Below are 17,075 nucleotides of genomic sequence, written 5' to 3'. Positions count from 1 at the left end.
GTGAGTGGAAAGTTTCCCCGGAGTGACCTCTCATAGTACGCGCCCGCTAGGAAATCTCATTCAAGTATTTTTGTCAATGGGGTGGGGGGGGCATCCTGCTCCCCGGCCCCCGGCCCGGCTGACGTCACTGCAGAGGCGATAAATATCTGTTGATATAATTGGACGTGAGATTTGGGGTTGCGATAGCGAAACTCGGCCCATCGCCGCTCCGACGGGCCCCCATGATTTATTCAGCAGTAGATCGGGGCACGCAATCGGGCTGTCAGGGAGAGCGTCAGCTTATTAGGCAAGTTCTGCGTGATTCCAGGAGAGGGTCTAAGCTATAAAAATCCCGCGCCCCGGCTCTGATTAGTACCAAATCTGATCCCAAGTTCGCCAGGAGCCGGCTCCGAGGGAGAGCGAGAGGAAGGGACGCCGGGCACCGCCGAGTCCCGCCGCCGCCCGCCCTGCCCTGACGCCGCCGCCGCCCCAGGTAGGTGCGCGGCCGCGCCCGGGCGCGCAGCGGATGCGCTGCCCTGCGCTGAGCGCCGAGTCCCGCGGGATGCGGGGACCTGTCCTGGCCGCACAGGGAGCGGGGAGGTGGGGAACGGGCGCTGGAGCCCCACAGCTCGTGGGGAGAGCCGCTCCGCCACGGGCACCCCACGCTCCCCCGCGCCCCGGGTGGGGGAAGAGGAGCGGGTCGCGAACACGGGTGGAAGCTCCGCAGGGGCTCAGCCCAGCCTGATTCCCGGGAGCCGCTGCCGGGGCAGAGCGGAGCCGCCCCGCGGGGCTGTTCCGCGGGGTTCTGCGGGGAGCGGCCGCCTCGACGGCGCGGGCGGACGGGCCGGGCTGTGCGGGGAGCCGAGGGGCGCGGAGCGGCGCGGAGCAGCGAGTTTCAGCACCGGGACAGCGGCGGCGGGGACGCCCCCTGCCCGGCCGCCCGCTGCCCTCCCCGCCGCTGCGGCTCGGCTTTGTAACCCAACCCCCGTCCCTCGTCTGCCCCCGCAGGTTTGGGCCCCGATCATGAAGATCCCGCTGCTGGTCTCCACGGGAATCCTGCTGGTCGCCCTCCTGCCCTGCCAGGAGTGCAGAGCTCTCAGCAAGAGCCCGGCACCCGCCCCTGGGGCTCTGCACCAGCCAGATTTCTTCCAGCAGCAGCAGCAGCAGCGACAGCAGCAGCAAACTCTGCCCGTCCTGCTCCGCATGGGAGAAGAGTATTTCCTGCGCCTGGGCAACCTTCACAAGAGACCCCTTGGCTCTTTCTCCGCCTCCTCCAGCAGCACCAGCCACCTACAGCCCGAAGCCTCCGCCAGCAACTTTTTCCGGGCGGCGGTTCAACAGCTGCAGCAGCTGCCCGAGCGCTCGCCGGGGAACCGAGAGGACGGCGAAGCCGAGGGTGAGGCGGTGGAGAGGGAGAAGCGATCCGAGGAGCCCCCTATTTCTCTGGATCTGACTTTCCACCTCCTGAGAGAAGTCTTGGAGATGGCCCGAGCCGAGCAGTTAGCGCAGCAAGCTCACAGCAACAGGAAACTGATGGAGATAATCGGGAAGTGAAACGGCCCCTCCCCGCCTTGCCAAAGAGATTCCGCAGTTAGCACAAGAATAATTACACCGTCCGATGTACCATAGTGCTGCTCTGATGTCATCTCTTTATTTTTATATAGCTTTAAACCTAGAAGGGCGTACTCCGAACAGCCTCTGTCCCTTGACTAGCATGCACAACCGTGTACCAAGTGCAGAAACACGAGTGTCGTTTGTAACCTCCCTTACCTTTATTTATTTCTCCATTTCCCAGTTATTCTAGTGCCATCGCTACGTAGGGATGTGTGAGCATTGGAAGAAACGGTGCCAAGAAGACAGAAAACTTTTCTGTTAGGGGGCAGGGAGGTGGGAGGGGGAATCTCTGTAAGCTACTTTCAATCCACTTTTTTTTCCTGTAAACATTTTCACAATAAAACATCTTTTCAGCGCTCGGTCGATTTGGTTGTGTAAGAGAATGTTTAATATTTATATTTTTAATAAAAGCTGCAAAGTAAAGATGCCTTGATAGACTTTCTTGCCTAGACGCCTGAGGGCTGCTCCGCCTCCCTCGGCGCTAACCGGGGCGGGGGGGCATCCATGGACACCCAGAGCCGCGGGGAGCCCTGGATGTCCCTCGGGGATGTAGCTCCGTCTCCGCGGGCTCTCCCGCAGGCGCGCCCCGACGCCGCCGGCCCCGCAAGGGGTTCGCTCCGCCGCCGCCCTGGGCACAGGCTGCTCCCGGGAGTGGGAGGGCAGATCGGTGCCCCCGGAGCTGCCGAATCCCAGCTCTGCAGCCCCCCGAGGGGGCTCCCTGGCTCCTGCCGCTGTGGCCGGGATCGGGCGGTGGGAAAGCGGTGAGGCGCTCCCGCATCTCTTTTGCGTTTTCGCACCCTCCCCGCACCCCAAAAGGGCAGGTTCCTCCCTGCTCCGGCTTCCCCCGTCCCGACGGCCGTGCCCGAGCGGGGTCCCTCCCAGGGACTTCTAGGGAAGCTGCAGTGGGTGTGGAGAAACTTCCCGGGAGGAGCTGGGGGAAATCTCCAGGACGACTGGGAGAAAATAGTAAATCCCTCACCCCGAACCAAATCCCAGGGAAAAGCTGCTCCAGCAGCCGGAGGCGATGCGGTGGCGGGGCTGGGCGGCGCTCGCTCCGGGCTGTGCGAGCTCCAAAGCTTTGCGGAGCTCGCCTGTGCAGCCTCCGAAACTCTCGCAGAGAGTTTTCCAGGGAACGTTCTCCATGGAAAACAGAAACCAGCGAGGGTCGGTAGCAACGGGTGTCCGGGACAGGGGCTGACCCCACACAGCCTGCTGACCAGTCTGCACTGCCAGCTCACCAGCCCTGCTGGGGCACAGCGCAGCCTTACGGCCCCACACAGGCCCCTGCCAAAACAGGCAGTGAGGGATTTGGATTTGGGGATTTGGGAAAGATCCACACGTAACCCTAGTGCAGAGCTTGACACCTGGTCCCCTATGGCACCAAGCACTCCCGGCAGCTGCCAATCTCTTAAACACTGCTGAGTGTTGACACCCTACTCTCAGTGAGAAAAAACACAGTGTTGCCTTCAGTACAACTTGTAGAGCCTCTTTTAAGACACAAATTTGATTTCATTTGATGGCTCAACATCCGCAATGCACATGGAACACGACAGTCAGCATCTACCTTTACTATAGCAAGCACAGGGGCTTCAAATTAAACCTTGAGTGAGTACCTGTGGCCACCTTATTGCACCCTGGTTCCATGTAAGAACATGTCCCCTTCTGTACACACCAATGGCTGAGAGGACATGGGCACAGGTTACAGCGCCCCACATACTCAGAGATGTGTGGAGGTCCTGGCCAGTGCTTTTTGTAAGTGTCTCTTCCTCACTCCTGCCATTGGGAATCTTCCTTACAATTGTGTTTCTGCAAGCGTCATCTGTTGTGGTTTAGTAGGAAGAGCAAGTGCAAAGGAAGAAATGGCAGCTTCCTCCTTCCCTCCCGTGTTCAGCCTCCGCAGCCTGGGAGGCACCAGTGCTGTTAGACACAACTCTGACTTGGGGCTGCCAAGGACATGATAGTGTCACTGAAGTCACCAGCACTGACAAGCGGGGACGCAGGAGGATACTGAGGAGAAACTCTGTTTTGGCAAAGGATGCTACTAGAGAATATCATACCAGTATTTTAGCTAAGAACATTGGTGAAGTGTTTACACCTACATGGGGACGTGCCAACAAGTGAGTTACAAAACACTAGCAGTGCTCAGCCTAAAGCTGTAGTGATGCTTCTTCCCCCTTGGAAGTGAGAAAATATTGGAAAACACTCTGACTACAATACATAGAATAATCTGTCCCCATGCTCCCCTCCCTCTCAGGTCTGTCAGTTCAAGGGTATGGTGTGGACGTCAGCTGAGTTCCCAGGAATGAAACCTGCTCGGATGCCCCTTCCCAGGCCGGTTTCTTTGCTGACTGCAGCCAGGCTGCCTGCGCTCACGGTCCTTCTGAGGAGAAGCACACCAGAAGCCAGCCAGAGTGAGTCATCACTCATTCAGGGAGTTCAGCCACGAGAAGGAGAAGACATGACGAGCCGGCTCGTCACCCCTCTCACTGCTCACGGGAGCTTCCTCCACTCGTCCTTGAGGGTATGGCTCAGAACCAGTCTGCAAAGGAAGGAGAGGCTGATAAATGGAAGAGGAAAATGTGAATTGCATTAAAATCCCTAAGGCATCGCAACATGCAGGGAAACAGAATGAAGTGGGACAGAAGGGAAAAGGCAGGGAGCATGGAAATTTGGGAAGCTAAGACAAGACTTCTAACACCAAAGAAGTCAGAGGCACTTTTGCCATGACAATGTCTGAGGAAGGATTATGCTGGGTGAGTGTGTTGCATATGTGCAAAGGGCTTAGTCCTGATTTGGACCTCTGGAATATTATTGCACTGAAGGTGATAAATGCCTGTTCAGAAGTGATCCTGAGCCAGCTTGGCTTGTGTAGCTGGGCCTCCAGATTGATGTGAACCAGAGCCAAATGTTATTGCCAGTGCATTGCCACTCAAAATGATACTTGTTCTGCTGTTATGAAATCTGCCTTGGAAGTGTTTTCTTTTTATTTTTTCCCTTAAAATCTTCTAATATTTATTTCACTTCAATTTGACTCAGATGAGAAACAGGAAATAGATAATACAGAGATATAAACTTCAGTTTATATCCCTCTTTTTTTGCATAGGTATCCTACACTTACAGTAGAAGAAGGAATCTGGACATGTATACTGTAGCTGCTAATAAAAGGAATTTCTAAAATTAGTTGAGTATTTAACAGACCAGTGTAATAGGCAGAAATATTTTACTAATTCCAGATCCCTTTGGCAAAGAATGAAGACCGCTTTGTGATAGGATCAGAAATCCTATCAAAGATAAATAAAAATGTGTGATTTGCTAGGTCCTTGTGTCTTCATCATTAAAACCACAATTTAACTTGCAATACACAGGATTTTTTCCCCTTGTATTCCTAGATGCACACATATGTTATTGTGCATTCCTAAAATTAAACCAGCCACGCTGCCAGTCTTCTTTGTGTAGCTTACTTCTTTTTTAGCTTACTTTGGAAACCTCAGCATGATGTCAGGTGAACTATTTGATGTCAACATACTACTCAATAGAGGGAAAATGACAAAGTAGTGTCCTCTGAATTCCAACATCTCAGTCATTTATAGAATTGTCCTAAACCAGAAAGTTACTTAAGCAGTGTTGCTAATAGACACATCCAGCAACAGACATTGAAGCGGGGATGCTTTTGAGGAACTAAAGCATGGGATGGATGATTTTACTAAGCATTTTTGTAAGTACTTACTGTTAAAGTGTACTACAATAGAGTAAGTAAGAACTAGTGGTGTGTTAAGCATAAATTAGCTGTTGGGCTTCATTCCAGTTACTACCTATTTCAGTGTCATCAACAAACAAGACAGCATGAAGGTATGAAAATAAATAGATCCCTGTTTCTTTATTTATATCTAATTACAGTTCACAGTGCCATTTTTATCAATATCCTTGATTACTCTAAATTAAAACAGCCCTATTAATTTCAATGAAATATTATCTGAGAAACTGTTCTACTATTTGAAATGTGGACCAATCTTTGACTTAGATTCATATTTTCAAAGCAAGGCACTCATGGCGACTTACTGCAAAACCCAAACAGGCACCTTGCAGATGAAAATAGCTTTTGCTTACTAACTTTATGATGTATTTTATGGAGACCACAAGCATGGTGAAAACATGGGAGAAACAACTGTCTACTTGAATGCAAAAGCCCATTTCCAGCAATGCTGCTGAGAAGGGCTGTCTCCCAGGCTCATGCAAAAGCATGGCAAAGAATTGGGCCCAGGAGGCCAGATCTTCAGCTGAAGGCAGGTAACTAATTGAGGCCTGATTATAGGAGATCTGCCTCTCAGCCCTGGAAAGTGCTGATTGCAAATCTTTCAACCTGACTACAGTAAATACATGGCTCTGAATTATAAGGCATTGGTGCTGTCTTCATCTTGGTAGATGCAGGAGCGTAGGTGGTTTATTAGTCTTTTGTGATGCTGAAAACTTTGCCTTTGTTTTTGGAAGGGCAGTCAGAGTGCCTGGACTAGCTAAGAGTAATTTTGAATCTGGCTGTACAATTTTGTCCAAGCCCTCAGCAGTGTGTGTAGGCAGGCATGGTCCTCACTTCTCACCCTGTAAAAGAATAGGACTGCCAAGAGGTTTAAAACATAATTCCTGCTTTTTTTTTTTTTTTTTTTAAATTTTAATCCACACTGGTACCTTGCCATAAAGGAAGGCTTCATTTAGCACTTTCACTTGCTATTCCAACCAGCCACTATCCACAAATTTACAGTAAATCAAGACTAACTTTGAAGCAAAGAACTATCTACAAGTTTAAAGTTATGTTGAGTGTTTCATAGGATTTGGACCCAATATATAAGAAGAAATAAAGCACAATGCAATGACTTAGACTGGTAAGCTGACTGCATAACCCTGTTAACCAGCACTGCTGCTACTGCATTTCAAGCAAAACAATCTTTGTCTGCATCACTGCCAAAACTGTATTTCATAATGTGTTAACTCCTTCATATTTTGCTGCGATGACATCTTCCTGTGTCAGCAAAACAATGTTAGAACTCCAACACATTCCCACTGGGTTTGGCTGGGTGAAGCATTTGCTCCCTGCACCTTGCTGCGCTCAGCAGGCTGCTAGTCTGCAATACCTCCATGTGCCTTTCCAAAACCAATAATTTTCCATCACGCCCAGCTAGGAGTGAAGCAAGCACAAAACTGACAGTAGGGACATTACTTGGCTTTTAGGCTTGTGTTTTCACACCTGTGACACTTCAGTGTTTGTCTCTGAATCACACAGTGATTCTGTGCTCTGTTCTCTTCGTGTAAAACAAGAAAACATCAAAAGGCGCCAAGAGGAACTTTGTCCATATTATTAAGTCCATTCTTCCCTTCCAACAGCAGCTGACACGACTCAGAGTTATACAGTGTGCTAGAATTGTCCAAGAACAAAGATTTCAGCTGTAGATTTTACAGAAAAAGACCTGGTTTGAACCAGGCTGTGATTGTGAAAGACAGTGCAGAAGCAGGTCATTGGGATTGAGGCATTTGACCGCTCTGTAAATCCTTGTAATCTCATGCTGGATTATCTCACTCTCCCTGTTACTGCAACCCTACTCTGCTCCCAGAGTAAAGCTCAGTGCTGAGCATGGCACAACCCTTGCCACATGCCTTTAAGACAGTCCAGATTCAACACTTCATTGTGTCTGTCCATTGCTATTAGGTAACTTGTCAAGCTTCTACCTGAGCTTTATCTTTGCCTTGGCGATCTCCTGGGTAGGACTTGTTTTTCACATTACTAGAATAACAAGTCCCAACCCTTTGGGTCCCTAAAAGTAATAAGGAATAACTAAAGGGTTTACCTCAGATTACATTCATCACATTAGGCCAATGCTGAGAGAGTGCTGAATACTTACACTTTGATTTATGTTTTCCCTTGTGGTGTCGAGTGACATCAGATGGTGCTTTGAATAAGCACCAGGAATTTTCACCAGGCCAGCTCATGAAGTGGGGAGTGAAGTATACCATGCATGACTGATGGCTGGTTTTGTTTTTCCCATAAGCAAAGTCCAGGCTGGAGTTTACATGCCAGTTCTATGGAGGTGCTGAGCAACCACAACTCCCACTGAGCAGCCATTCAGCACTCCTCAGCATCTGGCATGCTAGAATTTGCATGAATAAACGGTATAAGGATCTCAGAGTTGGGCCTGATGAGTCGTTTCAAAGTTGCAAATATTCAGCATCTTTCAGTATTTGCTTCCTTAAGCAGGACTCTACGTAAATCTGTATTAGGTTCTTGTAAAAAAGGGTGTGGAGATGAGGAAAGAGGTCAGTGGGATGGTCTGTCATAACATTTTCATTTATTAGGTTCCAGCAGTTATCTAGTTTATGCTAGGAGAAAATATGTAGTTTAGGCCTTTTATATATTTGAAATACAGTGAAGTCTACACATTGATTTCTGCTTTACCAGCACTAACCTCAGCAGCCTTTAGGTACAAAGGCTGGGAACTGTATTGACAAACTTTAGTCATCCAGAAACAAGATATCCACTCAAGCAAACTCTGTTCATCCCCTCTAATGGGAGTGATCAGAGAAAGGCACAACCAGAGGGTGATTTGTCCCATGTTCAAAGAAATGGATTGCTCTCTGGAGATACCTGTTTCACTCTAGTGACTCCACACACACTCTGGGTGACTGGGTTAGACTACATCTGGCTTTTAAGCAATTATACAACAAAGATTCCAGCCAAGTATTTCAGGATATTAAAACACTCCGTGATAGGAATTCAGAACTTTGACTGCAGTATTATTTTATGAGATCACAAACTCCTAAATTTAGGAAGTCAGAAGGAAAGGTGAAGGGCTGAAAGGCTTCATAATCTACTTTAATGTAGATGGATGAGGCAGTTGGAAACAACCTATGTGAATGTTTTCTGGATCAACAATGCCACCCAAAACAGGTTCTGCTCCTTGGGTCCCCATTCACCTCTTCCTGCTTTGGTTCCATGGTTCACTGTCCTTTGAAGGGCTGTACTAAGAATGGGAATGTCACTGGAACAACATCTTTTTTTTTTTTTTTTTTTTTTCCTTTTTTTGAGGTGAAGGAAGATATTTTTAAACCTGGATCATTTGAATGATTTGATTTCAGCACTGCCCAACAAACAGCTGCCTCAGCACAAATGCCCTGTAAGTGGTGGCATCTGGGAAGCAATAAGAGGCAGGGCCATTTGGCAAAAAACTCCTGAATCACCTTTTCTGCCAGAGGAAAAACTGGATCCACACCCTTAGAGGCACATGCACTACCCAGTGCCTTTGCTGCCTTCTCTTTATCCAGCAGGAGAGCAAGGGTGTGTATTTGTTAGAAAGTGTGGGTCTTGGAGAGAGAAGCAGTGAAAATACAGGTTTCTTGCTTCCAGGGTTTCTGTAGCCTCAGAAAATGAGCTAGAAATTAAATTTAATTCCCATTTTTAGCTGGCTTGTTTAGAAACAACCCCCAATGTTGACAAGAACAGGCATGATTAAAAAATGCTAGCTGGTTGCAAAGCAATCACAGAATCTGTAGGCTATGTTTGTCTGCCTCAAATGTCAAGTGTTGCACTGCTGGCACTCAACACTTCCAGGCAGCGGAAACAAAGGGAGCACAACAGGTTATTTTTAAATAGTTTAAACTTTAGTTCAAGCATTTTGTTTTCATATTTTTATGCAGTCTAGCTCCTTCAGCATAACACCTGGCAGCTGTCACGTAAATCACAACAATATTGTTTCAAAGCTAAGGGGCTGCTTATTTTGCATGGATCTTTTTTATCAGTGGGAATCAACAGAGCATTCTCCAAACTATTTGTTACAATTACCTGCCACAGAAATACATAAGGTAGCAGTCAAAATTATATGCACAGACAAGCTCCATCAGACACAGAATTAGACATACCACTCTCTTAATAGTGGTCAGTAATGAATTTTAAAAGTCCATTGGGAGTAAATGACTTTCTTCAATAGATCATCACTATATTACAATTAACATTATATGGACAATGTCTAATGTAGAGTCTCTTACATAATGATCTCAAAGTGATAAAACATATTTCAGAGGAAAACAGCCCAACTGGCTTATTTTGGTATAGGTTCCATGCATCTCCCACGGGACATGGAGGTCCACACACTTGAACCTGTGGTGGAAACTGCATTAGAGCATGGTGTGGGAGAGCAGCTTTCTTCTCAGCATTACTTGGGACAAATAACATACAGTTCCCCTATAAAAGTCACCTATTTTTTTCATAACTCAAGGAAGAAAAGGAAGAAATAACATACTTGTGTAATATTTGACCCATTGCTGCACCTCATTGATCCAACTTTTTATTGAGAGTAATTAACAACATATTTGCATGAAATCTAGTCCTCCTACTGGGCAGGAAAATGAAGGAAAGCCAAGTGGAGAGTCTTAAATACACATGAATATTAAGGCTGCATGATCAGAACAGTCTGTCCTGCATTTATCCACACCATTCTTCATTCCTCTACGAGTGAAGGTTTTTTGGGACCTCCTGATCAATAAGCCTTTACCATTTCTGCTCACTTGCAGCCCTGCTGGAGAGCTGTCTAGCAAAGGAAGGATCCTATTGAGAGGCTGCAGGAGTAAGTGCTGGTCACGTACTACACACTGGTCACCAGCGCCAGGAAGCTACTCATGAATACCAGCTCTTCCCTCTTCCTCCTACTGCTGCTTTGTCACACAAATAGATAGGAATTCAGATTAACAAGTTTAATGTGAAGTAAAGACCTTCCAAGAACTTCTCCATGGCAGTAACCAATCTAATCCGTGTTGTAGAAACTTTGCTAAATAGCTTTCAGGGAGAAGTGGAAAAATAGTAGTGGTTTAACGTCCTGTCTGTCTCTGTCAGGCAGTCTTTCCTTTGACTAACGTGGACTTTGGTATTTCAAAGCTTTTTCTCCTTCTGCAAATGGTACTTTTGGAAATCCAATGAATGACACAGTGATAGTTCAGGCTGTGATTCACCCTGGAGCTCCATTTGTGGGATCAGATAACAGAGCCAGCATAGCTTTGAGGTGTGTAGACACACACATCCCATGCTTGGAGGCTCATCCCAGGCTGCTCACATTGTGAGTAACTGACTGCCCTAGGCTCTCCTAAGCCTGCAGGCGGTGAGAGTGGTGTTTGTGAGCTGTGGGCACAGTACAGCTTCTCTGAGAGGAAAAAAAAAGTGGAGATTAGGGACAAAAACCCAGATTGTCAGCTAAAGCAACCTGTTGCCATTCCTTAAAGCCACCACATAACAGAAGAAGAAAGTCTTGGCCACAGTTACAACATTTTTTTCCCTCATCAGCTGTTGCTGCTACCACTTTTTCTTTGTGTGCTCATTTTTCCACGTCTCCAGTTGCCTGAATCTGCTCCTTACTGCAACCACAGCAACTGAAGCTGTTATCCAAGCTATGACTCTGCTCCAAAACCCCAGAATTGCTCAGTGAGTAGCACTGCAATTGCCCAGATGGGTGTCTGTCATGTCAAATCTCACTTTGTAATCTCTGCTTGCCCTTTAGCAGTGCTGGCCTGCTTGCACAGCACTCAGCCAAGTGATGAGTGAGATATTAAATCAAGTTTCCTTCTGTCCATCTCACACTGTTCCCAGGTGAAGTCCAAGGAGCTGTGATAAATTCTGCTCATGGAGCTTTGGATTCAGTCACAGTTATTGACCAGGTATTGACAGGGCATGGAGTACAGATTGCAGTTACTGTCACCAGAGGCAAGCTTGGAACTGACCTGCATGTGGGCAGGCACCAGCTCAATTTTTCTTTAAAAAGAAATTTATTTATTTTATAAAATTAAATTTTGAATTTGTACATAAATATAAAAATGAATGTATTTTAAAAACAAATATTTTGCCAGATGTTGAAGAGGCTCATCAGCACTAATGGGGGAAATGACAGCTATATTTTCTTGGTAAGGCATTTTGTAATAGAATAAGTCACAGAGCAAGTGTTTCATCATGAACAAAAACCACTTCTGTGAACAGAAGTGCTGAGCCAGGAGTGCTCTGAGTGACTGATCTGTATTTCGATCACCACCTTCAATGGCTGAGACAGGCAGATTTTATAGGGTGCTTTCTAAATTGAAAAGAGCAGTAAGAAATTCAGATCACTTATCCCCCAGGACTGTGAGCTCCTCATTCTCTGCTCAGTCAAAGGCATGATGTCTCTGTTTGAACATGGTTTGAACATTTCAGCACCTCTTGGCTGGCAGCCAGGGATAACAGGTTTTTTTAATTAGTCACTGGCCTCTTACTTAATGACCGGAGGATTATTGCAAAGATGCCAGGAATATATATCACCTGCAAAGAGATACAAGATTGAATCATCACTCTTTGATATGTCTGTCTCCCCATTTTCCATTTAATTTTGGTTGCACATGGTCTTTATCTCCATTTTAGTCCCCCTGGTCTTTATCTCCATTTTAAAAGCCCAGCAGGTGGGCACTGCAGGGTGCTGCAGCCCAGCCCCTGCCTGCTCACAAGCCTGGAAACCCTGCAAGGGGAAGGATACCCTTCCCAAACATAGGGGTTCAGGCCCAGTTAACTAATTGCCACCACTGGGATTTTCAATCATCTGGGCTGGAATTTCAATGTTGATCTGTCTCTAATGCTTACAGGATACCAGTGCTGCATTCCAGAGGTGAGTGAGTGCTGCACTGAAAGGCCTGGCCCGTCTCAAGGCAGTAAGATAACTATGCAAATATCCCAAAAGCAGATGGTTTGTGTAGTTGTGACATACATCTACCACAATGTGATGTAAACCAGTAAATGTGATGTAAACCAGTTCATCCATGATTAAAAAATATTTTTTGTTTACATTCTATTTTCCTTTCCAAACTCCTTAACAATGAGCAGAACAGGTGATGCTTGGAGGAGGAGGCTGAATGGAGGTAGAATTCAGTATTTAAATGAGCTAGTCACAGAAAGACAATGTCTAGGTGAGCCTGGCTTTGTATTAATTTCAACAGGAAAAATAATTTTGTCCAAACTGTCATTGTGGAGATCCTTTTACTAGTAATAGACTGAAAAAAATGAAATATCCATAAATCAGATGGTATCTATGACTCACCAGACAAACAGCAGAGCAGACTATTTGAGGGAAAACTTCAGGTGAAGTATTTGCCACTCATATTAATTATGAGAAACTGTTGTCTGAAATCTGGTCTTAATGCATTGCCCTCACGACTCATCACTGCTGTCTCTGAATCACCCAGATAATTCTCAAAATTAAGGGAGAGGGAGGTGTTAAAAGAGGAACAGTCAAGACTTTGCTGATCTCCTCCGCATGTATTGCCAAACTAAGGGGAAAAAAATTCACCTGAAGTACAAAGTCAAGAAAGAAAATGGAAATTTACAGGCAAAATTTGCCACCAACTGAACATCAGCCTGAACGGCCACAGATGTAGCTGCTATCACTGAGTCCCAACTCACTGAGTCAAGCTACAGAGAAGCAAAGGCAGAATTTCCTGATTGTTAACTAAGTTTCTTGCATCTAATGTTTGTTCAGGTACAGGAATGCTCCCCTCCCCACCCCCCCCCCAGTGAAATTTAAGAGATGTTTAGGAAGAAGATTGAAACAGAGTTTGATTTGGGCTTCTACACCAGCTGATTCAAGGGTCTCCTACAAAAAGCTCAGCTTCATGGAGGACAGATGACTCATTTTCATTCAGTCAAACCTTGCAGATATTTTCTAATGGTACAGGAATAAACTCATCAATTTTCCACCTAAGGAAAGGTAAAGTACAGATATATAAAGACCTAGATAGCAAATATCAAGTTGATTTTTGCTGCCTGCAGTCCTGGATCTTTCATTAGCACTTAACACACTTGTTGCAGGGAGCAGAGAGCCTTTGCAGCAGCAGCTGGTGTCTTGGAAGAGAGCTACCTGGGCCATGCCTGTGGCTGATGCTAACAAACTTCTTGTTCTGCTCTGGGGGAAACTGTGGGAAGGTGTGTTGGGGATGGAGACCCTTTCTTAGCCCCATTCCTGCAAGATCCAGCCTCACAAGACTGCCTTCTCTTGAGCAAGAAATCCCTCTTGGGACAGCTGGCTTGACGTGGGTGCTTGTCTTCCTCACCTGAGCACATTGGCAAGACTGGGTCTCCAATTTGGTGAAGAGAACATTTCTTATTTGTGTTCTGCTGCCATGCTTGTGGAAACACTCCAGAGCAGCACTGTGCTGAAACGTGGGACCATGCCTTTTATACCTTGATGGAAAAGTGGAGGTATGTGAACAAAGAGCACAGTGCAGTCTCTTGGCCTTATTTTGGTTTTCAATGGTCTTATTTTGTCCATGTTGTCTGCACATTGACATGACAACCAATCAGCTAAAACTTAGCCATATACTGACTTCTCTGATGTGATTTAAAGATGTTTCTTGGGGAAAAAAAAAAAAAAAGAAGGATCACCAGCTGAAATTAAAGTATTCAGCAGCAGGGCAAAGAGAGCTACAGTACATGAATACAGAGAAGACTGTCCTTATGGTAATTCTGGCAGATGGCATAAGGTTGCAAGAAAGTAATAGAAAATTTTAAAACTAATGAAACAAGATTAGCATAGGCCATTCCATTAGTATTTCTCCTCCAAAACAGTTCAGTCCTGATTATATTTTATATCCTCGTGGAATTAAAGAACTGTACTTGCTGCCTGCGGAGGGAAATTAGATCAGGCTACTGTTTGTGGATGATTAACTTGCATTTCATTTCAGACTAAATGTATATACACTGGAGTCCTTTGGAGCCACAGACAGACTCTTTTCTTTTCTGAATTTGAGCAACGGGATGCAGGGTCCAGTACTTCATTTTAGCTGAAATAAAATGGGTAACCACACACAGAGCCAAACCAAGACTTTAATGAATGCTCACAAATTTATATGGTTTCACTCCATGAGAGATGTTGCCGACAAAATATGATCAGGGAAAGTTGTGAGACTCTGTTTCTCCCTGCTGTCTGTGTCACCCAGCACTAATGCATCCCTCCCCATGGAGCCAAGGCAGTTCATTGATGCCATTCCTGCTCCCCATGCTGTAATCATTTGCTGCTGGTTGTCACCTCCTGAGGCTCAGATCTCCCCAGCTTCAGACACCGGGCAGGGGCAGCTGGGCTGGGAGCAATGTCACCTCACACTCAGCAGGCAGGTGGGACAGGTGCCAAGGGACAAGCAGCAGCTGCTGCTGAACTTGCTCTGACTGGAGATGCCTCTCTTTCTCTGTCAGAGGCAGAAGCAGCCCGTGGTGACCACACTGCTGACTTAGGCACTCCCCAAAGGAGGATGAAGCTGTCTGATGCAGAGTTACCTATTTTGTTCCTGCTGAATAATCTTCTTTTGGCCTTTCTTACACCAAACAATCTGCACACCTGTGGGCTGTGGCTCTTGTTGCCTTATCTCTGCTCTCACACTCTGGAGGAAATTTAGAGATGCATCAATACAATTTCTTAGAGTGACATGACCCTTAAATAAAGTAAATGTTGGGAATTAATAGGGGAACTGATCTCTTTTTGCTGCTGAAAAACAATGAAAACCCTATTGGTGCATTCTGTTAAAAGAGCCTGAAAATAAATTATATGCTGCTCTTATCATGAGAGTCATGCAGGTTTATATTATTATTATAAATAATTATACAGTTATTCAAAGTAATTTTGTTATTTGGCTTTTGGGGCTTATCACACAAAGGAACAAGGGCAGTGACCTGATCTTTCATATGAAAAATGAAGACACATAAACTGTCTAACCAGACACCTCACTATGCATGGAGAATAAAACCATTTTTATGCAAATAGAATCTGAGACCAAAATGTCTTTTTCCTTCACCTCCTTTCTACTTCATTATTAAATAAATCATAAAGATGTCACTAGAGACCACACAGAAAGAGGTCTCGAATAGTAGAAATAAGAGCTTTCTGCCTTTATCTATTTTCAATTTTAAAAGGTATTCTGAATTTAAAAAATAGGGAGAGGGGGAAAAAAGCATGCCTGATTTCCCAGGAATAAAAACAACCTCTATGTCCTTTAGTAATAAAACAAGTTTTCAAAACCAAGCACAAGTAAATGAAGATTAAACTATGATCCATGAACTTAATTGAGATTCACATTGTCCAATGCCCTTCAAATTCAAATTACTACCAGACAGTGAATATTTTTGGCTAATTTATGCAACTAAAGTGTAGATGATAACTTCTTCCCTCTCCCTTTTAATTATTTTAATTGAGAGATATTCTTCAGTCATAGTGCTGGAAGTTCTGCACACAAAAGCTGAATAATAATTTGTCACTTTTCATAGATGCTCCATATCATGTACAATGCTGAGACCACAGTGCAGAAAGTGAGCAGGGAAAACCAATCATCTTTGTGTTGAAGAATAGATTAACACTGAATTTGTCTGCCATTTGAGCAAATACCCAAAGCTAACTACAGCTGGTTTGAGTCAGGTTTTTGGTTTTCAGTAAACAACATTGAATATCCTGTTATAATACAGAATTCTCTGTAGATCAGTCATATCACACTGAAAATTGAACACACATGTATGTCTTACCTAAGGGGGGCACAAATTTGGAGCTGGAAGATAGTCATGGATATTGTCTACCAAAAACGGGGTTACTCCAGAAGAGATGTTAAGGAATAGTTAAGGTTTAGATTACAGAGTTTGTATTTGGGACAACTTCATGTGGTAGTGAAGTTCTTAGTCCTTGACCTTGTGGATATTTCAGATCTTAATGTGACCTAAGGAAAAAAAGCCTTTGTCTAGATTGGGTGGGATTCCTGTAAATGCTGCATTTCAGGGCCATGATTGGTGCTCCATGCTCACTGGGAATGTGGGAGAGATAGCTTTGAATGGCAGTGGGACGTGAAGGGAATGTGGGGTGTGCTGTGTGAGCTGGGGTGTGAGGAGACCCTTTCCACTATGTCCATGGGGACCTCTGGAGAGTGGGGCTCGAGCCATCCACCCAGGGGAGCACAGGTGATTTGCTTTCTGTGGTGATCCTGGCAGCAGGATTGTTCAGTGGATTTGTTTTCCTGACCTCAACCCCTCTGATGCCAATTATTACTCTCCAGCTCTTCCTCCCCTACTTGTATGAGTATTCTTCATATCTGTCAATCAACAGATTCTCCATCCTGCTGGTCATCTGAACAGCAACTGAAATACAAGCCCATATATCTGCAAGAGTAAATGTCTCTTTTCACTTTGAACCAGGGAGATGCAATGTTTAACCATGCAGGAGTAAGCTGAAGGGTGGCATTTGTGATGAGGAAGAAATGATTTAGGCAGCTCGTGTTGTGAACTAGCATGATGTTTTTGGATAGGAAGAGAGGGGAAAAGTCCTTTAAAGCTATAGAGGAACATCACCAGATACACTATTTGAGCTGTTAGTTAGTGGTAAAATGAAATATTTCCTACCCATGAAAGTACAAATCATGTATTGAATCAGATTCCAAAGACGATGTAGTATGATAAGAAATGCCAA

General features: G+C 45.4%; 2 protein-coding genes across 2 annotated transcripts in view; one reads left to right on the top strand and one right to left on the bottom strand.

Annotated features, from left to right (window-relative positions):
* The first annotated feature begins 239 nt into the window (after positions 1-239).
* On the top strand, positions 240-1,637 carry CRH (corticotropin releasing hormone). The gene is made up of 2 exons (XM_059477246.1): positions 240-472; positions 988-1,637. Exon 2 carries the CDS (start codon positions 1,003-1,005, stop codon positions 1,531-1,533), a length of 531 nt encoding a protein of 176 aa, XP_059333229.1. The 5' UTR covers positions 240-472; positions 988-1,002; the 3' UTR covers positions 1,534-1,637.
* TRIM55 (tripartite motif containing 55) overlaps positions 1,601-17,075 on the bottom strand; it is a 37,470-nt gene continuing 21,995 nt past the window's right edge. Inside the window, exon 10 of the mRNA XM_059477233.1 lies at positions 1,601-4,132. Within this exon, the coding sequence (XP_059333216.1) occupies positions 4,013-4,132 (120 nt within the window). The 3' untranslated portion in view covers positions 1,601-4,012. The remainder of the gene's footprint in view (positions 4,133-17,075) is intronic.

This window comes from Ammospiza nelsoni, chromosome 1, assembly GCF_027579445.1.
Source record: "Ammospiza nelsoni isolate bAmmNel1 chromosome 1, bAmmNel1.pri, whole genome shotgun sequence".
NCBI lineage: Eukaryota > Metazoa > Chordata > Aves > Passeriformes > Passerellidae > Ammospiza > Ammospiza nelsoni.
The sequence above is the reverse complement of the archived record's forward strand: the minus strand, read 5'-3'. Positions and strand labels throughout refer to the sequence as shown.

Coding starts and splice junctions, on each gene's coding strand:
- CRH (XM_059477246.1), top strand. CDS start 1,003: ATGAAGATCCCGCTGCTGGTCTCCACGGGAATCCTGCTGGTCGCCCTC.